We start from the raw sequence: 24,551 nt of genomic DNA, 5'->3' as shown, positions 1-24,551 counted from the left end.
GGATAGATACAAATCAGACACACAACAGGGCCCCCACAGGAGGGCGATTTTTAGCTGGTCAACAGAAGCCCACGGCAGCAAAACTTCTCTTGCTTTAATTCTGAAAGAGAGACACAGGAGTAATTGAGGAAACTTCATTACAGGCCAGTTCAACCAGCCAGCAGGGGATTTTAGGAACATGACGGCAATCGGAAATGAAAGGGAGCAGATCTGGATGGTGGATGAAATACGAACACTATAAAGATAGCAATCTCACTATCAGCACATGGATCAGATAGGCTGATAGCTGCCAGACACTCACGGACGCTCGGCAATCAAAGGCTTTCGCAATGGAAAATGCAATACACAATTTACATTATGGGTCACTTGGAAACTGAGGCGGCGTTAATAAGGATACAGACCCGTGGAGCAGAGGCAAGAAAGTGGCACTGGGGGGGGGGGGAGTCAAAGCGAGATATATGAGAGGCAGAGAAAACAGAGAAAAAGAGGAACATGTTGGTGACATCGAGCATGAACTGGAAAGACATCATGCATTCAGCTTTGTTTGCACTTTCTGGACCGAGAGGTGAACGTTTGCTGGTCACTGGAAGAATAGAGGCTGTCTTCGCCTCCATCTTGACGTGCTCAAAGCTCCTCGGCGCTCCTTTTTAATTTCAGCTTAACGTGTGTGCTTGAGCATTATTATGTGAGCATTATTTTATTGTGGAGTAAATTAACTCAACGCCGCTCAGATGCCATGCATTACTACATCGCCGTTACTCTTCTGTCCATCATCACATAAAACCCTCATAAACAGTGTGAGGGGCCCATGCAGATCTTTGCCAGGCATAATGAGTTCCAAACTGAGTGACTGAAGACCAAATCACCCACATAAAACTTTGTGGGATGTACTACGGGATGGCTCAGGGCTAGAAGTCTGGTGCACTCTATAGTGAACTTTTGAACCGAATTACATGAAATAGTACTGGATTTTTTCAGTGAGAGAGAAATACTTTCTAACAGACCCACATTTTCCCTTTTTCATATATTTCAAAAACAGCTCTGGTCACCTTCAGTAGAGAAATTCACAGAGGAACGGGGTCAGTTAATCGAAACTACAGGAAGACTATGTCAAAGATTTGAGATAAATGCACTCTGACATTTCTGTTTCCGTACCAATTGTATTTAGGACAAAAAGGAATATAAAATATTTTTCACAGGAAACATTCCTTTGTTTGAGCGCATTTTCACTGTGATGTCTGTGGGTTATCCACAATAACTGGGACATTGTTTTGGAACTTGCGAGCACCACAAACCCAATTCCATTCACCCCCATTATAATGGGTTGAATGCAGAGATTCAAACAAAACCGGGTGGTTACAGTAAATGGCAAAATGACCTTCCTGAACAGAAGATGATACTTCTCTGGAGTATTATCCTGGAAAAAACAATCCATTTGTTCAAATGACCTTTTTTTTTTTTTTTTTTTTTTGGTTGTAGCTTGATTTTAACGTTTTAAATTCCTTTGCGATTAAATGCATTTAATGTGAGGAGTGGAAAAGTTCACAGGCAAGCCTGATGCATGAAAAAGTCTTTTCAGTCTAAAATTTCAGGCTCAGAAAAAAACGTATTTAAACTGTGCATCATTGCAGTGAGTTTTGCTCTGCAAAGCTACACGCAAACAACATTCCAGTCTATTGTTCAATTGCAGTAAATGCGAAAAAAAAAACTTTTAGTATCATTAGACAAGAACTTAAAACAATAATAATTCACTCGGCAATCTTGGCCATCAGAAAACACTCCATTATTCTTCCTTTTTTGTGTGTGTATGCGTTTCTCAATCCACTCCATTGGAATTTTGCAATTGCCGTGAGTGGGAAGAGCCGTGCAGTCTGCATAAAGCAACGGCTTGGCTACGCACTGCAAAAAAAGGAATGCCATCAAACTGTAGTGAGTAATGTTCAAGTGAACGTTCATGGACTTAAAATAAACGGAAACTTAAACGACCCCAAAGCACAACAAGAGATTAAAATAATAATAATAAAAAAAACACCCGTTACTGATTTGTTCTTCCTTTATTTGGTTTAAATTAACTGTCATTCATTGTAATTTAATCAGAGAGGAAATTGATTAATTCATCCTGAATAAAGCTGCTCAAAAACTTTCTTTGTTCACGTAATACTTTAGTGGGGATGAGTTTCAACCTTAAGACCACCCCACCACTGCTTTTTTTTTTTTTTGCAGTGCATCCGCTTTACGCACACGCGGTCTGAAATTTGATTCGAGTTTAAAAAGCACCGGTAGCAGCCACGAGTCAGAGAGCAACGGGTTCCCCTCAGCGCATCAGGTAGCTCCATATACGGGTTGGAGAGGCACTTATAGCAGCCCCTCTGGCACGGTATCTGCTAGGGCGCACAGAGGGGCAGTGCCATGCACACTCCGGACAATGTGCCGCTCCTGAGCAGAGAGAACCGGTCTCTGGTTTTCAGTCCCACTCATGACCTAAACATGGGGACGCCTGGAAACGGCACCGCCGACCTTAACAGCTCCGATCCGTTCGCGAGAAACGAGGACGTGGCCCAAATCGAGATAATGGTCCTGAGCATCACCTTCGTTGTGGCTGTGATTGGGAATGTGAGCGTCCTATTGGCGATGTACAACACCAAGAAGAAGATGTCGCGGATGCACCTTTTCATCAAACACCTCAGCCTGGCTGATCTGGTGGTCGCCTTCTTCCAGGTGCTGCCGCAGCTCTGCTGGGAGATCACCTTCCGCTTCTACGGGCCAGACTTTCTTTGCAGGATTGTGAAGCACCTCCAGGTGATGGGGATGTTCGCGTCCACCTACATGATGGTGATGATGACCCTGGATCGCTACATTGCCATCTGTCACCCTCTAAAAACCCTCCAGCAGCCCACCAAGCGCTCATACACCATGATAATCTCCACGTGGATGTGCAGCCTGGTGCTCAGCACTCCTCAGTATTTCATCTTCTCCCTGAGCGAGATCAAGAACGGCTCGGACGTGTACGACTGCTGGGCGCACTTCATCGAGCCATGGGGCGCCAAGGCGTACATCACCTGGATAACCGTGGGCATCTTCCTCGTGCCCGTGGTCATTCTCATGATGTGCTACGGGTTCATCTGTCACAGTATATGGAAAAATATTAAATACAAAAAAAGGAAAACGACGGCCGGTGCCGCGAGCAAGAACGGGCTGATTGGGAAGAATTCAGTCAGCAGCATCACAACAATATCCAGAGCCAAACTAAGGACAGTTAAAATGACTTTTGTGATAGTTGTGGCTTACATCGTCTGCTGGGCTCCGTTTTTCATTGTGCAGATGTGGTCCGTTTGGGATGAGAAGTTCCAGTGGGCTGGTGAGTGATCAACAAGTCAAATGAATCCCTACATGATCTAAAATATATAGCGCTCTGGTAATGATGTGAGTTGCAAAAAAAAAAAAAAAAAAAAAAAAAGCTAATGAGACACACATAGAGACAGCGTTTGGAAAAATCGGCACATAAATTTAAAATAAATAAATAAATAATTATAATCCAAGTACGCACGGATTTTACGCACGAAAAGATTTCGCAAACGAAGTAAGAAAATTTGTGTGAAAAGAGTGATTAGGTGTAGAAACCACAAAACCAATTTGTTGACAAGACATTTAAAATGCGTAAAAGCAAAGCAGCGCTGTGATTCATTCTATGAGTTAATTTCTTCATTTTTCTTTCTTCCCTTTTCATACAACAGAAACACTCATGAAAAGTTAAAATACAGAAAAAATAAACAGATCTGCCTCTTATTTTTTTATTTATTTTATATCAACTTTAACTTTAGCTTTGGGTGGCATAGTTAGAAGAGCTTTAGATTAGATTGAATCACTAATGTGGAGAAAAATACACTTGATGAGTGAAGCGTTAAAATGAGAAATAAGATATTTATCACTCAAACGTCATGCTTTTGGCAGACTTTCACTTCTTAAAACAAAAACCTGACACTGAGCTGGAGTGGCATGTCTGCAGTTCAGCGTGTACCAGATGTTTTGCAGATTAATCACCCCTTTCCTTTCTCCTGTCTCTTTTTTTTTTCCCCCTCCAGATTCTGAGAACACAGCGGTGACTCTGTCTGCGCTCCTTGCCAGTCTCAACAGCTGCTGTAACCCCTGGATCTACATGATCTTCAGCGGTCACCTCCTCCAGGATTTCGTGCACTGCTTCTCCTTCTGCCACAAAGTGAACACCGAGTTCAAGAAAGAGGACTCGGATAGCAGCCTCCGCAGAACGACATTGCTCACCAAGATGACCAACCGGAGCCCTACTGGCAGCACTGGCAACTGGAGGGAGCTGGACAATTCTCCCAAGTCCTCCATTCAGGCAGAATGAAGACAATATCCAGTGGCATTCAGAGACGTCAACATGAACAGCGTCGGCTCATTTGAATCTTTAGAAATGAGTGACGGGGGCTAAAGAAACACTTCCAGAAGCTGGAAGTTGAAGAAATATTGAGTAGACTGAAAATTTGCAGCACTCACTGAAAATGTGGACATATTACATGTGGCTTTACTATTCTGTATATGTGTACGTGCTCATTTTCACAACCTCAGCAGAAATATTGGAAAATTAAAAACACACCACTCTCTTAAATTTGAAGCTGTGACAGCTCCAAGTAATCAAGTAGTAGTGAAGTCTTTTTTTTTCTTTTCTTTCCTTTTTTCTAGAGTCACAGCATGATTTCTGGTCAGTACTTTCAAGAGAAAACTCTTTTCCAGGAACCCTGACGCTACTGCTGGAGGTTCTGTCTCCCTGCAGTGCCGCCGAACACCCTTTCCTGTTCGCATGTTTGCAAAGATAAAAGTTGCACAGCGGGCGGGAGGTGTGCGGCGGCGAGAGGGATTCTTCCAGACCGCACGTCTCTAAGTAACCAAGGCAGTCACCTCATCCTTTGTGTTTAGCTTTCCATCTTGTTGTGTTTCCTCGAACTGCGTTTTAGTGGCTTATGTAAAAAAGTTTACCTTTTAGCCCAAACGCTGACAAGTAAAATAATGGAGAAGGGAAGGACTCATAATAATGGATGTGGGGTTATATTTATCAGTCGCATCCTTGCATGCGTGTCACCTCTTTCTAATTTGATGAAGCAATTGTTTCGTGTTGCAGCAGGCGTGGATGAGCAATGACTTCTATTTGTGCAGAAAAGGTAAATGGGATCTCCTTTTTAAAAACAAAACAAAAACAACAACAAAAAAAACAGGACATTTACTGACGTGCACGCACACACACATAAACACACAGATGGCTGGCAGGAGGCTTCGATGATGTAAAATCAACCGCTACTGGGTGAACGCTACTGGGTGAAACTGCCTCCTCCCCCCACAGTGTGTTCCCATGGCTTTCACAAAATGTTTGGGAGAATTTCGCACATTCCACATGAAATACATAAGCAGACTTCCTGATTCATTTTTTTTTTCTTTTTTTTTCCTTGACATCCTGCATCGTTGGGGGGCCTGTGTTTTGGCTTCATTTACACACCAGACACCAAACTATTTCCTGCACATTAATATTATGCGCAGCACCATAATGGTTGTCAGACCACAGTGAGGAGCCCCACAAGGACATGCGTATTGTTTCAGGACTGTGTACATACTTAATATTGTGTATATGTTCATGTACCGTGCACCTACACTATGTATGTACATTTCTATCAAAGTGCATCGTAGATTTGTACATAAAACAGACTTAAAAGCTGTAAATTGGAGTAATATATATGTAAATGTGTTCAACGTGAGTTCTTTTTGTCTGCACATCAAATCGAATCTAATTATCCTTCAAATCTGTGTCGAAATATACATATTTACTGAATACAAAGTTGAGCGTGCTTTTTTTTTCTCAATCACGACATGGAAAATGTTATTGTTAATGGTTCATGCAGTCGCTGCAAAACCACAAAAATTCATGTTGTTTGTGTTGAAAGTTGAGCAATTTTTGAAGTTATATCTCTAGCCAGTCTAAGCACTTCCAACTTGCCAAGACCTGGGGTTACGCAACAAGTCACCGCTTCAATTGGAAGAAGTGTGAGAAGGAAGTTCTGTTAAATCTGTCATTTTTTTTTTCGAACCAGCTGCTCCTCCCCCAGGAAAACTTAAAATACACAGATAAAATAATAACGGTTCATTTATGCACCAGGAGATACAATGAAGCCGAGGCCAGTTTACGAAGACGCAGACACAAAAAAAATCTGCTAAAACTGTTACAATTAAAGCACGTACGACTGGACGAGTTGAGTAAAACAACAACTGTTGAAAGTAAGATGAAAATTAAAGGGCTTGGATCGTCCCGGATGCAGGTAGCTTCTCAGAATGCAGATGTCCCAATAAAATTGTTAGCATTTAATGAAGGGGCCGGTTTACCCATATCGCAAAAACATCTGTGCCTTTGCTGCACAAAACAGTACGGGAGAGACGTAGTTCAACTTTTCTGGAAATGCATTCATTTGCTTTCTTCTAGAGGTTTAGATAAAAAAATACCACACTTACCTCTACACAATCATTTGGATGTCACAGGTGGTTAGCTTAGCTTAGCATAGCATTAAGTTTGGAAACAGTTAGCCTGACTATGATGGAATAATCCATTGCCAGTTGCACTTAAGTTCACTAATGCGCACAATACATAGTGTATGTAAGTGTAAAAACGTAGTGTAATATATGATGCATTTGAGCTTTATTGCAGATGTGTTTTTTGTTAACTTAGGACAATAACTTTCCATGGTTTATGCTACGCTAAGCGTAGTCCATGCTTAAAAGCAGTCTCTTCTAACTTTCCACGTGAAATCAAATATAATCCAGAAACAGTGTTTCTGTTCAAGAGGTTTCCCTGTCCAGGGTTTTTATAGGGATGTAGGGTTTCTTTGATGCAAAGTTGTTCCAGGAAAAAACTGTTAGAGTAAGAGGTAACTGGAAAAAGATATTGCTCTGAAAAATTTGAATTTAATTCTTGATGTCTTGAGCACCTCTGACAAAATTCTAACAATCTCCAAGACAAATAATCAAAACCTAAACAAACTGACAGATAGAGACAAGTCAGATAAACTTTGCAATTTGTGACCTGATTCAATCAGGAGTTTAATTTCATTTGACTGTTTAATACTAAGAAAAATGTTGCCTTATTTTATCACAGTGTTCTATTTTCTGCTTTCTCCGTCGCGCCACTCATGAAATCATAAATGTGTCACGGAATAATTATATCATAATTATTTTATCACCATTTATACTTTATTGTGTAATTAACTCATGCGAACAACATTTCAAAGTTTCCAATGAGTGATCATTTTACCAGCCACGTGTCACGGAGCCAGTTGTTGCTGGAACAAATGTGCTCTCTGCGTTGGCTCACGGTAGCTGATGATACTGACAGCTTTCACTATTTTCTGCTTTGCTATAGCGTCCACTTTTATCGTCTCTGGTTCAGTTCATCTCTGACCCGTAACACAAAGGTCCAGTAATCTTGTCACAGGCAGGTATGAGAGGGGAATTCCTACAGAGTCCTTCAGATTGTGTAGGAAAAGTCAAAACCTGGTGATCTTCAGCAATAAAAAAGGAGAGTAAAACAAGCATCAGGCAATCCTATGAGCCGGGATCACGAGGCTACTGGCTCTGTTTTACGCGGTAAGGGAAGAGAAATCCGCTGCAGGTGTGGTGGACATATCTTAAATACCCAGCGTAGCATGTGTCTGCATCTCATTAGACATGCCAATCATGTCAAGTAGTACGGCTGGCTGCGCTAACATGATATGGTCTAAGGTCATCAGTCGCAGTCTAGACAGAGCAAATACTTGAGGGAGGTGGTCGCTGAGTCTGAAAGCCCCGCAAAGAAATAGACAAGATCATATTTTAAGGGTTATAAAAGAATCATTAGGATCTTTTTACCTGCGTAACACTGGATTATATGCACACATAAACGGAGACACGTCTTTCATTGCAAACGTTTGGTTGTGTGGGCCTTTTATACCACTGGTTTTGTTTGTAGTCTGAGAAATTTATCACAAAATCACTTTCACCATATATTTATAGTCTTGTGTTTCCTGCATACTGAGCTGACAGTGAGATGAACTGCTAAAGAGAGATAAATGGATCCGACCTCACGGAGAAATGCAAGTGGACGGGCGCCAGTGGCTGAGGAGATGTGAGCTGCACATGCATACGCAGGTCGTTGCTCTCTGGCACTTTACGCCGAACATCTCGCAGACAGGAAACACAATTTCAGGCATCGCTCTTTTTTTCTCGTTTTTTTGGCCAAACCTGCACCTTCTCCTTCAACGGCGAAACAAAACCTTCCATAGAATTGGATACAAGGGCTAAATTCCTAGAGCCGAACCATGCATTCTTCAGCCTAGAAAAACATGCAATTCTGCAACGTGTCGGACCGATGCCAACGAGACTCATACTTCCTTTCTCAGTAAGTAAACAACTTCCACCATGTTTTTCTTATGGGAAAGTCCTGTTTTCTGTAACTATCAGGACAATTGTGTCCACAGCTGGCTTCCCTCCACCTGACACTGCCCCTTTCTTCAAGCCAATGCAGAAACTGCTATTGGCAGGCAAGTGTAAACCGAATTAAGAAAAAAAAAAAACTGTTTACAAGGTTGCTATCGTGATAGAAGAATGTGTTGTTTTTTAACAAATGTGGGATGCGTCCTTTTTTTTTTGGCTAAACCCGAATTACAGCTAGTCAGTGGTAATTATCCAGATGTGGGGCTCCTCGGTGGACTGGATGTGAGCGAGTATTTAATAAAGGAAGTTCTGTCGGGACTCTGATCAGAGGAGATGACGTGAGGCTCTCGAAGCGTTTCATGCCTCCATCGCACACGGCCTCCCTCTTCCTGCTCCATTGTTCTTTTACTGTCGTCCCTGAAAATAACACACATTAGTGTTTACTATTGTGTTGGTTAATGACACCCCTGAGGTCGTTCATTCCATGCAAACAAGCTGATCTGAAAATGACCGTCAAGAAAACCTGGAATATGATAAAACAACAATGTCCAATGCATGATTCCTGGCACGAAAATAGAGGAATTTAAAAGATGAATTGTTTTGGAACAGAAACAAGATTTAGGGTATATTTGCAATGCTGCTCTGATAACTGACACTAACATTTATCTCCATAGAAGGTTGTGTAACTTAAGCGTTTGCTTGGGGCTAAAACGCTCTGCGTATAGCAGTGCTGTATGTCTATTGTCTATTGTCCACAGTCGGCCGCAACAAGGCTGTCAGCAAATTTCTTAGGTCAGCTCAGAGTATATAAGTTATTATTTCCTACTTGCAAAAGGTTTTATTTCTGGTATTTTTAGCCACGGGCAATTTAAAGATAAAGCAGTGAAGTATGAATCGAGGTCACGACTTTAACATTAGATCACTGGAAATGAACTCTTCGCCGTTTGCTGTGTTCTACACATCTGTGTATAAATACGCGGAATCTATGAGCATAGGACATTTGATTTTGGCACCGGAAGCTTTTGTTTGACGGGGCAAGCAAGCTGTAAACAATGACCAGGACAGGGAACAGGAAGTCTTGGCCCAGATATCCGTTATGTGCGTCCAGATATTTGCGGTCTAAAGTCAAAAGTCAAAAAAAAAAAAAAAAAGGACAAATGAATACGTAAATAAGAAGAAGCTAAACACCTTGTAATACTGGGTGATGAATCTGACTCACAGAAGTTACCTAAGTAAGCAGTAAATGTGAATTACACAGAAATGAAATGTGACATCCAGCAGATATTGACATAATGTTTCTGCGCTAAAGAAGAGTCGGAACAAGCTGAGCATAAATCTGTCAGAAGTTACTCAAGCCAACAAACTGCTACATTACTGCTACTGCACAGCATCACAGAGAGGTGTTTAGGATGGATGGTGGGTGAAAGAAATAAAGTAATGAAGACAAACTCCAATAGGAGGAATGCACCAAAACGACATGTGGTGTGGAAATTGCGCATTTATATCTATCCACAATGTCGGTGTCCAATCTCTGGATGGTACTATGTGACTGCGTTCATTCTAGTCTGCCAAGTCCTTGACCACTTTCCTGTACTCCGGTGGTTCCCATCAGACACATGCCAAAATTAGTAGCATGTGACTCATTTACCCTATCCACTGTATATGTAGAAGATATTAGGCCATCTCAAAACAAACTGTGCAACGTCTCAGCAGATCACTACTGAAGGAACTGTGCATATTATAGCCCATATGTACCTAAGGTGTCACACAGCATGTGATAATTGTTTAAATATGGGGATAAAATCATGTGCTTTTGAAGAAACTTTACTCAACAGGACAGTGCAGCACTTAGCTGTATGCACACAAAGGTAAGAAGAAATAAAAGGTTTTGTAAAGAATGAAAAAAAGGACGTTTGAGAGAGAATTTCTTCCCCTCAGAGCAACTGAATATCCAGAACTACATACTGTACAAACCAAAGAAAAAAGACAACACGCGTTCAAAATGAACACAATATTTTTTCATTATACACCCAGTGTAACCTTTCAGTCCTCATCCTCAAAGAGGAGGAAAGGTCAGGGACATGGACCTTATTAATCAAGCTTTGGTGAGCCGTTGGATCACAGCATGTGGCCCTGTGAAGGCTGGATATACAGGTAATAGACTTGCTGCATGGACATGCAAACAAGGTGGGAATCAAAGGCAGAACCACGGAGACGAGATGAGAGGCTGCTGGAAACGTTATCTTCTCCTTCATGCAGCCTCTGTACGTCCTCATGTTTGGAACAGTACACAAGGGTGGAAAGAAATATGGGTGGCATTTGTGTGCCTTACTGGCTAATACAATACAATCAACGTCTGGTTATGAATACCCTTTAGTTTTTTACACGCAAAAATTTGCTTCTGGTTGCAATCACGGCAAGCGCCAGAGCACGAGTGCCGAGCGATGCCTTCACAGCAGAGCTGTTGCCTGGAAACCAATCGCAGGTTGAACTGTTTCTGTGGACAATGATTAATGGAGTGTCAGCGTAACAGCTTTCACTGCTCACACACACAGGTCAGAGGACTCTCGACCCTCTCGGATTATCTGTAATGTCATTAGCAGAGAGAGACGCGGCCTTTCTCCCAGCGCACATGCGTGCGCCAGTGCCTGACAGACGCGAGCTATCAACTCCTTGGAAATGTGCTCCCTGACATTTGATCATGACTGTAGTCTGTGCTGAGCAGTGGAACGCATGACTGGGAATTTTTTTCATTTTTTTTTTTCATGGGTTAATACCGGGGTGTTTGGAGTTTTCATGGTTTGGCTTCTGAAATCATAGGAACGTTTGTTGAGGTTCTGGGCCACGTTTGCTGAAACAAGAATCATCCAAGTTCACTCTTGACTCTTGAAATCGCACTTTGCTAAAAAAAAAAAATCAAGGTTCACCTCTTAGCGTTTTCTTTTTCTTCCAGAAACCGTATCCATCCCACACGCTCTAGGAGGTGGTATTGTTGTGGTCAAGACTGTGCTTTCATACTCAGACGCATCCGTGTATACATTCCACGTTTAAGCGCATTGTCTGTCACCATCGCTGCATCCTCATCCTGAATGAATGCGCATTTCTCTGAATGTGCTGATTGCATTTCCTTCCTCCTCAAAGCTCCTTCACAAACCTTGATTTATTGTTACGGTTAATGGCCTGTTACTGCCGCCACCTGCCAATTAAAGAATCTTCATAAACAGTGCAGAAGTTAGACAAACTCCACTGCTGCGAGTCTGCACACAATAAAACCTCAGTCCCGATAAAAGCCAGTTATTTATGGTGCGGAAAAGCATCCTGAAAGTTAGTTTTCCTTCCACGTTCAGCTTGAGAAACCATCTGCTGTTTCCATAGCTCTGTTTGGGTTGATGAACGGGAGCCCAATTCCTGTCCTGTGACATAAAGCAGCATCCCGTATAAAATACGACCCAAATGGCACATGGTGTCAGCAGTTTGTCCGGCTGCCAGCCTGGTCTACTAAATCTCTCTGAATTTAAGCAGTTGAGACTTTTCATTATTTCAATCTGCGAGACAGAGCAACTTGAAATAATAAACTCTCCTGGTGCTTGTCCTCACGTGATAAGGTTGTTCCTGGACGGCAGATAAACGCTCTGGTGAACAGAAGCACTCAGCATCTCATCCTCAAGTTGTGAAAAGTGAAATAACACCAGTGTATGCGTGGGGGATTGCTTACTATACTCCAAAAGCAACACAAACCCGTGTGGAATTTTCCCTTTCTCCTTGGTGTAGCTTGACTTTACGGTGATGGTGTTTTCCAAAAAAAGTGGGGAAGCAATAACAGAGACAAATGGTCAGGGCAGCACCCCTCCCCACACACACATACACACCTCCCCCATGAATCATCTGACCACCCCCAGATTAACTCCCTGTTGGCACAGATGGGAATGGAATCTGTGCCTGCTGACACCCATAAATCCCACGTATTCACAGTTCAGCAGCAGCTCTAACTCTGCTGGTGGTTTGTGACGGGTGTGATGTTTTTCCTCTCCGCATCATGCAAGTATGCACAACTTGCCACCTCCTCCTCCTTCTTCTTCTCCACCACCACCACACCAATCCACACTCCGAGCCACAGCTGAGCTGGTGCCCTGGAAGGTTTTCGGTACTCTGGTGACATCTGGTGGTCAGAGATGAGAACAACAGGCTAAAGCTTCCTGCATGAGGAAATAAAAAATACACACAATTAAAGACTCACCATAGTTCGTAGGGCAAACTAACCAATATTTGTGATAGTCTTGTTAAAATAATGCAAATACTACTGCTGGTGAGTACATCTTCGCTGATAATTTAGGCAGTTGAACGATATCCTGGATGACGTAAAAGTACCAGGCTATTCACATTATAGTTAAAAGTAAATGTCTTAAATCTAGTTGAGTCAAAGTACAGAAATAAATACTGGAAAGGTTAGGCCTGCTGTAACATATCCACAGTGACTCATGTCTGACTCTATCTGACATCATTAGACTGTTATGCTTCAATATGTGAGCAGCACTGTTGTAGCTTCTCAATGTTGAGATGTGTGTTAACTGCTTTAAACGGTTTGTGGTTCTCAAGCCATGAGTGGGGTCCCTTTAAGGGGTCACCAGATGAATGTGAAGGTTTGTTAAAAGATGAAATCTGGGTTTCTTTAAACACATTATGTGCGGCAGTGGATACAGCTGTAATAGTATGCTGCACAGTGATATAGTGACAGCAGTAGTCAACATAGTAGTTTTAATAGTAGTAGAACTGTGTGCAGTGAATCTTCATAATCATAAGAATTTTATAGTGTTTTATTTTCTGATTTTAAAAGTCAGTGCTGAGATGAAGTTTGCTGAACTACCTCCGTGTCTCACACCCTCAGATTAGCAGACACTGACCTTTGCGATGATCCGCGCTCACACATGAGTTCACCACCTCCAGATTATCCTCTCCTGCAAGTGTGTGTGCGTGCGCCATCTGTGTCCATCTGCGAGTCAGCCACCAGCTGGACAGTAGTCTGATTACAAGCACACACGGCCCAGCACGAAAAACGCATTCTTAGAGCCATCTCGGCGCTGTCGTCATGTTGTAATCCTGAGAGGACTAAGTCAGAGCGGAAGGGAGAGGATGTGTAGAGGGTGGATGAAAAAAAAATAGAAACACTCAGCACAGAGTCATTTAGTGACAAACGGTGACGACTGTCATGGTGTGTGGTAGCAGGTGAAAAACAGCAACACCATTTACTTACACTGATCAGGCATAACATTATGACCACCTGCCTAATATTGCGTTGTCTTCCTTGTGCATCCAAAGCAGTTGTGACTCATCAGAGAGGGGACATGGGCCTTCTGATGTCGTGTTTGAGGTCAGGTCAACACCTTGCCTTGAGTTGCTTCTAAACCATTTTTATGTGCGTGTCTATGTCAGGCTGCATCCTGCTGGGAGTGGCTGCTGTCATCAAGGAGTGTCATCGCTATGGGGTGGGGGTGTCTGGTCTGATCTAGGTGGGTGGTACATGTTTAAGTAACATCCACATAAATACCAGGTCCAAATGTTTCCCAGCAGAACGTTGTATCGTCACAAGATCAATGTGTTATTTACGTCTCCTGTCAGTGGTTTTAATGTTCTGGCTGATCGGTGTACACTGTGTTTTAATCTGTTCAGTGGGTAAAAATGGCTTCAGGTTAAATATGTTCCTCTTGTCACTGCAAACTCTGTTAAAGGCCTGTGGTCGATATAAAGCATAACCTTGACTGTTGTGATACATCCCGGAGACCTTTACTTTTCCTGCAAAACATTTATTACACAATGCGTCTCATAAGGGGAAGGGGGGCCTTTAAACATTTTATTTTATTTTACAAAGATGTCTCATGTTTTCATCTGAGTTTATGTCTCTTTTGGATCATGGCACTGTCAGCTGGCCAGCCCACCCATCTATCCCGATGTGACTAATTGAATGTTGGAGACTAGCTGCAGGGATTTGCTCCCATTCAGCCACAGCGTTCATCACTGACAGGACAACTCGTCTCACCACTCTAGTTCCTCTTTAAAGTGTTTGATGAGGTTAAGGTTAGTGCTCTCTGTGCAGACTGCTCAGGTTCCTTCCTCATTAAACTGGGAAAACTATTTCTTTATGAAACTGGATTTATGAACTCTTTGTGCCGCATATGTGGTTGTTGATAAGATTTGACTGTAGAAATAATCCAGAACAATTCAGCGCCCGCAGCTCAAAATGTCTTTAATTAGCCATTGAATATCTGCCTTAGGTGTACTTGATTATAGCCACCTAAGCCCACAGTTTATCTCTTTACCACAAATCAATTGTGAACTCTCTTGTGAAATCTGAGCCGGTCAATGAACCAGATCTGATCAGTTTACAGAACTTATTTGGTGTGGAAAAGACAAGAGCCCCGTTCAATGTTCCGGTTAATACTTACTGACAAGGCGTGATGAGTATATCCAGTACAAGGCCTGAGCATGAATGTGTCGTCTCCTGCACCCTGTCTCACAGATTGGCTTTTGTGTGTAATTAGGTCAGTAGAACTCTTTGCTGGCAAACTCGTGCATTATTGATTGGATGTAGTCTGCCAGTTTTGCAACTCTCCTTTCATCACAGTTCATCCATTCATTTCACAGGAAACATTCCGCATAATGAGTGAGCTCATGATTTTAATGTCTGCGTAAGCTTCTGAAGACTTGGGATCAGGTGACTGAGTGTTGTTGAATACACACTATGAACTACTAGTTCATCTTTTAATCCTTGCGCAGTCAAAAAAAAACAAAAAAAACAAAACAAAAAAAACACTCCTTAGAACAAAAGCCCACGCACATTTATCAAGCGTGCCGTACGTATGAACCGACAGAAACGCATTTGATTTCGCTGCCAGTGACTTGTTCTAAGGCAGGATGTAGTTAAATGTCAAAATGTCATTGAAAAAGAGTGTTATCGTAATTATGCTTAACCACACAAATCTGATACAGCGTCGTTGTTTAAATGTGTCCAATGTGGATGTTTTGACATTCGACTGATAAAATAAATGGAAGTCCTCAGGCAGGGGATGAGAGAACTACACTGCAGAAGCACAAGAGAAAGAGAAAAAAACAACACTTTTTACATGTGAAATTTAACATTTTATACATAACTCATACTCCATCAAGCAATATTTTTCTTGTGAAATCTCCAAGCACACGCTTGACTGACATTTTTCACGTTTTGATAACTCTGTTCACATGTGATACTGCATGAAATGTGATTTATGTGAATTTTTTTTCATATGAATCTCTGTTTAAAATTCTGGAACAATATATATTTTCTCTGAGAGGAAACTGGCGGCTAACTTCCCTGTGCTCCACATCCAACTGATTATTTTTAATTTATTGGAGATGAGTTGGAGGACATCCCAGCAGGAATTTTGCATGAAAGGGCACAAACGATAATTGACCCTCACATGGATGGATACCTGTGTCGAATTTAGAAACATCAGTCAAACTAACATCTGTGTCTTTGGAGCAGATTTGAACCCCAGAACCTTCTGGCTGTGAGGCAGCGGCACTAACCACGACACTGCACTCACTTGTTCCTTTTACCCAAATAAATGGTAGTTTGATCAGATTAATTGAGTGTGAGTTCCTGTGGGTGTCTAGGTGTGTAATGATGCAAGTGAGTTGCTGAGTTAACAAGCAAGTTTTGCTCCGGGGCAACTAAACAGGTTAATCTGGCCATGCTTAACCCAAGACCTTGTGTAAATATGATAACTGGAGAAGCTTCAAGACCCAAATGTGATGATAAGATAAGCGGCAGGCAAAATACATTAAAGTGTAAAGACTCACAAACATGATCACACATTTCTATATAAAATCCCACTCAGGTGGCTCAAATGGCTGGTTTCTAAGCATTAGCCCCTGTCACTCACACCTGTGGGCTCTTTCCCACCTGCAGTATTCTTTGTATGTACTCCCAGCTACTAATCGTGTGCCAGATTGTCACTGAGACTCTAGCTTACCTGCATTATTTGCACCACGATTAGTTTCTGCAAGTTTCTTTTGAACATATCCCGCTTAGACTTTTGCCCCGGGCTGCTTGCTCTGCTTAGTTGTACTGCCTGTTTTTTTGTGTGTGTTCTTGAATCTTCTCTTGAATCTGCTTTTGGGTCTACTTCTTCGTTTTCATATAATTTGACTAACAAGTTGTCCATAAAGGTAGATTAATTGGATTAGAATCACCAGCTGAGTTTGAGCCAATGCTTTCTTTTTTTTAAAAGTAGTTCTTAGTTGTGATCTTGAATGGCTCATTTGAACTCATGAATGCATGAATAGAATTTGTGGAGCCTGTGGGTTTTTGTATAGCAGATCCTTTTGCGAGGCAGACTTCTCTAAAATGCAGCTCTAAGTCTGTAAGTTGACGACGTCTAGACACACATCCTGGTGGTTTGGCTCAAAGCCCAGCCGGTCCACTGACTCTCAGGCCAGAGAAAATGAAAACAAAACCAAGAAACGGTGGGGATAGCAGAATGAATGACATGTGATGAAGAGTAATAATGCCCAGTAGAGTCATACTCACAGCAGAAGTATATTTGGTTTTAACTGAATAATGTTGGTGAATGTATACTTGTGTTTGACTTCACTCTAGGACCTGACTTTTGATTGTAGTCTGTTTAGTGTCACTCATTTTGAGACTACAGCAAATTAAGTTTGAGGAAATGAGTCTGCAGAAAATATTCCCAGTTTCTTTTTCTGTAATCTGTTCTACTTAAAGTGGTTGTAACTTGCCACTGTGTTTACTTTGGAAACTCCTCTGTGCATGTGCATACATCACTACAGTCACATTTATTACACTGTGCAAGGAGCTTATTTGCTTTCCGTCTCTATCATGGTCTTGTCTGCAATTTTCCTTAATGAGGGATAACTTTTTTTCAGGTAGAGAGAGCATGCCAGAGTCAGCTGACTGCACTCATAATGCCTTCCTGTCTCTCCCTCTGTGTGTGTGGTGTGTGTATGTGTGTGCATGAGTGTGACAAAGAGACAGGAAGAGACCTACATTGAGGGTGTTCTTTCTTGGTAATTAGGACAAGCATGTCTTTATTCACAGTCATTTTAGTTCTTTTTTTGTTTAGTGCTGTTTAGTTTTTTGCTGTCTTGTTGCAGTTTTTGAACTTTGTTCGTATTCAGCAAATGTAAGGGGACTTTGGGTTAACCTCATAGTCTATGTAGCAACACACAATCTTTTTTTTATCAGCTACATATCAGATATTCTATCTGCATCTAAAAACTCTGGTTAAACAAGACAGCTGAAGTTGTTTGAACAAGCACAGTTGCTTTGCATATATATATATATATTCCTTCCAGACAGACAGATTAAATAGTTGTTTGGCCGCAGTAATAGTTGTACCCTCCCCTTATGTTGCTAGGACCAATGAAAGCAGCCCATGCTGTGAAGCTCAGTGGTAGAAATGTTATAGGTTATTCAGAATAGACATGAATACAAATTCTTTCTTTCTCTTCTTTCTGAAAGTTCAAGTTTAACTGGAACAAGAGCTTTCAACGCACATGATCATAAGTATGCTGGTAAATACACCAAGCTCAAAAAGAAGAAATGAAGAATTACAAAACAAAAGTCAGAAAATGAAAAACCAAAACAAGAAGCTCAGATCGGAAATTAATTTCAAGTTCCTCCCTTCCCTCAAGATCTGTATATGAAGATAAAACATCTAATAATTGAAGCCAGTGGAGATTCTAAGTCAGTTTATCTATAACAACTAACAGCTAAAATAAAGGCAACCGGAGTTCAGTTGTAAAGAGTAAGTGATTCCTGTAAACTGCATGTCTCCCCTCATACACCTGCATTTGTGCATTTGTCCGAAGCCCCAAAGTTCATTACAATGCGTCAGTGCAGACTCTCAGTCTTCTAGGTCATGATAGCCTATTGAAAAGTGAAAAAAAGACACTTGATGAGTGTTGGAGTCAATAAACAAGACAAATCTAGACTTTTAACTAGAGCAATTTGTCAACAAATTTTACAAGATGGCGTAAGACACTGGTGAGCAATTCAGAAAAACTATGCCTTTAAGTAGTCAACTTAGCTAAAGAGGGTAATAGTAGCAAGGGGCACACAGTCAACACAGGGAAGTCATGCAATTGTTTGGGGCCCTGGAATGTTCCAAACCTTTCCAGGTTTGGAACATTTTGCAATAAAACCTCTAAAACCAACAAAGGCCCTAGTTGCTAGTTTGGATTGCCTACATTTGTTAGTGGAACTATTGCAATAAAGTGACATATCTGGTTATTGACATCTGGATTTGGAATGAGGATACAAACCCTGGTTCGGGTAGGTCATGGACATTGGGGATACAGGACTGAACAACAACCCGCACACCCAAACACAAAGTCAAACTACTCAACACTGTTTGTTTCGCATGGAGAAAAAACAAAACAAAAACAAAACAAACAAACAAAAAAACAACAACAAAACTGACCAAACCACTACAAAAACTACTCAGCCAGCTTAACCCTTAGTATGCTCCCCAGCTTGCATGTTTACTCCTCAGCCACAGCCACTCACTTGCTCGCTCTGCTGCAAGGGACATGTTGTTTACTGCGACCCCCTGTTTTCTCCCGTGAATGCCCAGCTGACATGGGAGAGCAATGGTGGATTTTGCCACAAATCCACAGCAACCCACCTTATATACTGCCCCACACACATAAGGTACTCTTTGCTTGTGGCCACTTAGAACCTAGGATCGCCACTGATGCCAAAGACTTTTCCAGAAAAGGCAATTAAGTCATGCCTATTTTTTGAAAGCAATTTGTCCATAAGTGTCTAACACAGCTTCGGTGACAATATTTTTTCATTTATTTTAAAAGCCAACAATCTGGAGTTTTGTTTTACTCATGACTGTACATCCAGAGTTTTAATCAGAACTGCACTTCTAAAGCCAAGCTTAAACAGATTACTGTATATCACCAAGAACATAGAGTGCAGCTGAGTTATGCGAGATATTTTTGGACTGTATATGTGTTCCTCTGTAGACGAGGGGCCGGTCCTCCGCAGTGTGAGACAGACAGCAATGCTTCGCCGCACCTTGACCAGGAGGTAATCGTCACTCCAGGATTACGCACCTTTGACCTCCAGCACTGTCAACACTAAGCAGCTCACTGGGATGCCAGCGCGACCAAATCCACCAGCAGCAACCGGTTTGTCACATGACTTGCGCGCAGCTCTGCCTGCCTGTGTGCGCGTTTGGCTTTTATTTCCGCCTTCACCGAGGGAGCGCCGAGCTGAATGAGTCTCTACGGCCGCTCTGCCTCTCACTCCGCGAAGCTGCGTCGCCGTGCGGGGACCTGTCGGGCGGGGGGACACTCACGCAATCGCATCGCCTGGACCCACGCCGTCGCAGGACCATGCTCACGCGGGTGAAATCAGCGGTGGCCAATTTTGTGGGAGGCATGATGGCTGGCGGCTCTAACGGAGACCATCCCGGCGGCTCGGATCTGCCGCTGAAATTCCCGTACAGCAGACCGGAGTTCCTGGGACTGTCGCCGGACGAGATAGAGTGCTCGGCGGACCACATCGCGAGACCGATCCTCATCCTGAAGGAGACCAAGCGGCTGCCGTGGTCCACCGGCTACGCAGAGTGAGTAACCTGTGTGCGTCCATCTTTTCTTGCTACAGCATCCTTTGGAAGCGACCACCGGATCACTCACCGAGACGTAAACATAAACAAATGTCCGCTTGTATTATTATTATTTGCATGACTCATGCCTATTTTGCATTTTAAAGTGGAGCAGCTGGCCTTTCCCCACATCCACCCAGGTGCCTTCCAATATAAACATCAAGGTTTACTGAGATAACAGCACAGAAATAAACCTCCACTAAGGTGAAAGTCCCTATGATCTGTCATATAGTCTCCTGTGTAAACCTTGTTACTGTGGAGGCATAATCCATTGAGAGATGACCACAAAGTAGGTCCTTAATACACTCACTGTATGACAGCAGACCACAGTGCTTTCATTTCACAGGGATGGGGAGTGCACTCTTGGATGAGTTCTCAGTAACTCAGCTTTGCACTTTACACTTCATTTTTCTTTTGTTTCTGGTCGAGCCTTTTGCTGTACATTTAAATATGTCAACACCTAATTTTATCCTTTAAAGGCATACATTAATCATCTGACTTCAACGTCCTCCTGTTACTTGATAACTTGGATCAGAATCGGACCTCAGATCACCCAATGTATTATTGATGTCGCATCTTATGTTAGGCTCACAGTATCTATGTGGTTCCATGCAACCTGCTGCCAAGGCCGCAACTGTATTATGAATGGGCAGGATTTAGAGCAGCTGTTGACTCGTGAAAAGCTGAAAATTGCTTCTCTAGATGTGAGTTGTGTGTGTGAGTGCACAGCTGGAAAAAAACTTAGAAAATGCAGACTTTCCAAAGCCGGCAAACTGGAGAGGAAAGCGAGGAGTTGCTTAAATTTTCTGTTGCCAGCTGCGTTCCTTCTCAGGCTAAATCAATACCATCCCTACACCAAATAAGTTCCCATTTGTCTTACACAGGACACGCTGTATAATGTGATAAAGTATCATCTATCGCCTCAGAGCGCACAGTCACTTCTACTCACGCAGTCCCACATAAAGTAGAAAGGGTGGTTAGAGAGAATGTGGTACTATAGAGGTCACATTTCAGTCCTCAAGGCTATCCTCAAATTCTTGTGACAGGCCAGTTTAGTGTCCTGAATTCATTCAAGTTTGCAAAGTAGTTTACTCCTGTGTCTTCCTGCCTTATCTTGATGCTCTTGATATGCTGTTATGATAGCGTGCCTGTTTCCTTAAAGCTTAATTCTGTTTTATCAGTGATGGTTGATTTTTGGTTAGAGCGCCGTGTGCAGAGTCTCCCTGTATCTTTTTACGTGTAGTGTTTCAGGCTGGGCCACCCTGCTGCGAGACCAGTTCAGAAGCGCAAATGAACAGCGTCTCAAGTCAACGAGGTTCTTGCGAGACATGAAAAAGAACAGAGGAATGGCGCTTTACGGCAGAAAAATGAGAAAGAAACAAAAACTTGATTGCATTTTCTCTTCTTTTATCCAGCATGACATGCACAAATGTCCCACACAATTTCCCGGAACTCAAAGTGATGTCTTAAAATTGCTTTTCTTTTATCAGTATCAATTAATTTACTGTGACGTCGAACACAAGAGAAACAGCAAATCCTCACATTTCAGAAGCTGGAACGAGATAAAAATTATGGCTTAATTTATTAGATAAATTGACTCATTCGGTTCTAAAATATCTGCTTTATATATAGATGCATATAGTCTCTGCTTCCTATGGAACTATAGAAGAAATCATCCTCATACATGCCCCACTTTATGCCTCCTCGTGTTAATCTGCCGTGAAGAATTTTTTAATCTGAACAGAAAGGAGGATAAATTGCCTCTGTTTTTAGAAAGTATCAACCACTCACACGTTCTAAATTTCAATTGGGCGCCACCTAATTTTTGTGTATTTTCATCGGTACGTATCATCATTAAACAGCAAGTATTCTGCAGCTTGGAAAAAAAAAAAAAAACATATTTAATTGGGGTGCATAATTCAACAGGATCAGTTTGACAGCCCTACTTCATAAATAGATGTGATACTCCTGCCAGTGGTTGTGTGTGAGTGTGTGTGAGAGAGAGAGCGTCAGCCAGGACTGAGCCTTTCTGGGGATTTGTCAACAGCTGGCGGACCGGCTTGGTTTTATTGTTGTGACACATCGCTGCCGGTTGTGAAAACCTGAGTCCATATGATATGCAGTGATCCATACAGATCCATTCATGAGGACTAACAGTGTCAGATATCAGTGGGTCACCCTGATAGCTCTGATAAAACCGAAAGCCAGAGCATATCTGAAAGCCTGGAAGTTGCAGCATTATTGGTTGTCTCTGAGTAGGCCCCTGTGAGTTTTCTGGGGTTGTACTGGTTGCCCAGTGGAGGCAGGATGAGGAGAACTCTGATGTCTCTGAGTGGATGCAGGGTCTGGTCCAGCGAGCACGCTGATCATTTGAATGTATCACTGAGTGCTGCTCACTCCAATTCATGCTCTCTGCACTTCTCCAGCGCACTTGCATTCTTCACTTCTGCAGAACATTCACTGCAGCTCTTCTACTAGAACTCTGACCACTAGTTTCACTAGTGCACTCTTTCACCTCACTGTTTGGGTTCAGTTCTGCACGTTGCCTGGTTGTACCCAGAGGTTGAGGTGATAAATGTGCCGGTGTCACCTGAAGTTGAGTTCACCCAGATGCATTCCGCTCGTGGTCGGCTTCCGAAGTGACCACTTTCTTCCTTTAATCATTTTTGCAAACGACTGGCTAATTGGCAGCATTACATTACAGCACCTATGCTAAGCTAAAGCTAATTAGGACCTTACCTGGGCCGATTTAAAAACACTTTTTCTCACTTATCCAACTCTGGGGAATACGGCGAGTGACTAAATATCACATCGCGGTGGCGTATCCCTTTAAAAACGGCTTGGTGTCTCAGTGTGTAAAAGACACTCCAGCAATGATTTAAAAATGAAACACAATTTCTGTTGCTGATACGTTATTAGGTACTCCAGTCTACAATACTTCCCAACCTAATGTTTCCTTTTATGTTGAACTACTTTGGTGCATTTACTGGGAAAGTGTAGGTGAGAGGTACGACAAGAGGAGGAGCAATGGCAGCTTTGGGCTCTACCAAAGGTGTAGTGTTAGATTCGATGCAAGTGAGGTTCAGTGCATGAATGAGAACCATTTAAAAGCAGCTGTATGTAATTCTTTCCTGAGATAACCTTGAGTGTAAAGTTTATTAAGCACCATCAGAGCCAATTCAACAATAACAGAGGTCATTCCTCCCTTTGTCCTCACTTCACCTCCTCCAACATTTGTTGTCATACTCCAGTAGTAGCACTTTCACTCACTTCATCTCTGACCCAGAGCCATTAACACCACAAGCAGCAGTCCACTCAACGCTTAATCAATACGCGTGTCAGTAAGCTAAACAGCAGTGCCATGACTCTGTCTTTTCTGCAGATGGGCAAACATTCGTGCATTAGGGGATTCCGGCGTTTTAGGTTACAAATAAACAGCAACGAGTCGGCATAGTCACCATTAACGTCTGTGTGAGGGAGCAGAGGTCGGGAAAGGCCAGTGTTTAGCTGTTAGGGAGTCAGTGGTGAAGTTGGGGCATGAATGTTTTCAAGATAAAGAAAGGTTACATGTAGCATCACAAACATGCTATAAATGTGTATGCATGTGGAGAAGCCACGTCAAGTTAATATCAAGATCAACTGTGGGTAGGAGGCACATGACCAGCCCTTCCGTTGTGGGCAATGGAATATATATATACATATATATATGTACGCAAAGCTCCCCAGCACACAATCACATGATGCAGCACATGCTCCCTCTTATTTCTGCTACATCTCCTCTGCTCAGTGCTCCTGTTTCAGCATTCCTTAACCCGGAGGAGCTGAACTTAATTGTTGCACTAACATAATCAGTTATCGTGATAGGATTGTCTTAAACATGATCTTAAATGATGTGGTGATATTCTGTCGAAGAAGCAGCAGCAAAAGACACAGGCTACAAAACAATTAGCAGTCAAAATATATAATACGGTGTAGTATAAAGGTAGCAAGTACATGGTAATGATACACATGTGTAGTCATGTGTCAGTAGAAAAAAGGAAACACTTAAAACATGTTCCTGTAACTCAACTGTAATTATCGGACTTGGGTTGAATTGGATTAAACACAAAAGAAACATTACATTAGCTACAGGGTGCATGTTCAGAATCCACTGTGGGCAATGCAGTAGTGTATTGTATTGTAAAATAACTGTTTTCATAGAGCAGTGGTTTGATTTTAAATATGCGTTCATATAGTTTGTCACTTACCTGTTGCTGCTTTTGGAGCTGCAGCTGATGATAGTCTCCATCGATGATTCATTTCTATGTTGTGTTTGCAGAATGTCAAATACACATCACACAGGGTTGTAACATTTTTTTAGTCCAAAAGCAGAGGAGCAGTGGATCCTCACATTTGAAGCTAAAACAATAAATG

At 42.2% G+C, this 24,551-nt stretch overlaps 2 protein-coding genes across 3 annotated transcripts in view; both read left to right on the top strand.

Annotated features, from left to right (window-relative positions):
• The first annotated feature begins 2,255 nt into the window (after positions 1-2,255).
• On the top strand, positions 2,256-4,629 carry avpr1aa (arginine vasopressin receptor 1Aa). Its single transcript, XM_047597536.1, has 2 exons — positions 2,256-3,358; positions 4,083-4,629. Exons 1-2 carry the CDS (start codon positions 2,410-2,412, stop codon positions 4,364-4,366), a joined length of 1,233 nt encoding a protein of 410 aa, XP_047453492.1. The 5' UTR covers positions 2,256-2,409; the 3' UTR covers positions 4,367-4,629.
• Positions 4,630-19,424: 14,795 nt separating this feature from the next.
• Positions 19,425-24,551, top strand: part of ppm1h (protein phosphatase, Mg2+/Mn2+ dependent, 1H) — a 32,847-nt gene continuing 27,720 nt past the window's right edge. The window contains exon 1 of one of the 2 annotated variants that reach the window (XM_047596598.1): positions 19,425-20,099. In XM_047596598.1, the coding sequence (XP_047452554.1) occupies positions 19,669-20,099 (431 nt within the window). In that variant the 5' untranslated portion in view covers positions 19,425-19,668. The remainder of the gene's footprint in view (positions 20,100-24,551) is intronic. The other variant, XM_047596597.1, reaches the window with a different exon arrangement.

This window comes from Mugil cephalus, chromosome 10, assembly GCF_022458985.1.
Source record: "Mugil cephalus isolate CIBA_MC_2020 chromosome 10, CIBA_Mcephalus_1.1, whole genome shotgun sequence".
Lineage (NCBI taxonomy): Eukaryota > Metazoa > Chordata > Actinopteri > Mugiliformes > Mugilidae > Mugil > Mugil cephalus.
The sequence above is the reverse complement of the archived record's forward strand: the minus strand, read 5'-3'. Positions and strand labels throughout refer to the sequence as shown.

Excerpts from the sequence above, each read along its gene's own strand:
- avpr1aa (XM_047597536.1), top strand. The coding sequence starts at position 2,410 with ATGCACACTCCGGACAATGTGCCGCTCCTGAGCAGAGAGAACCGGTCT. Across the intron at positions 3,359-4,082 it reads TGAGAAGTTCCAGTGGGCTG|ATTCTGAGAACACAGCGGTG; the intron begins GTGAGTGATCAA and ends TTCCCCCTCCAG.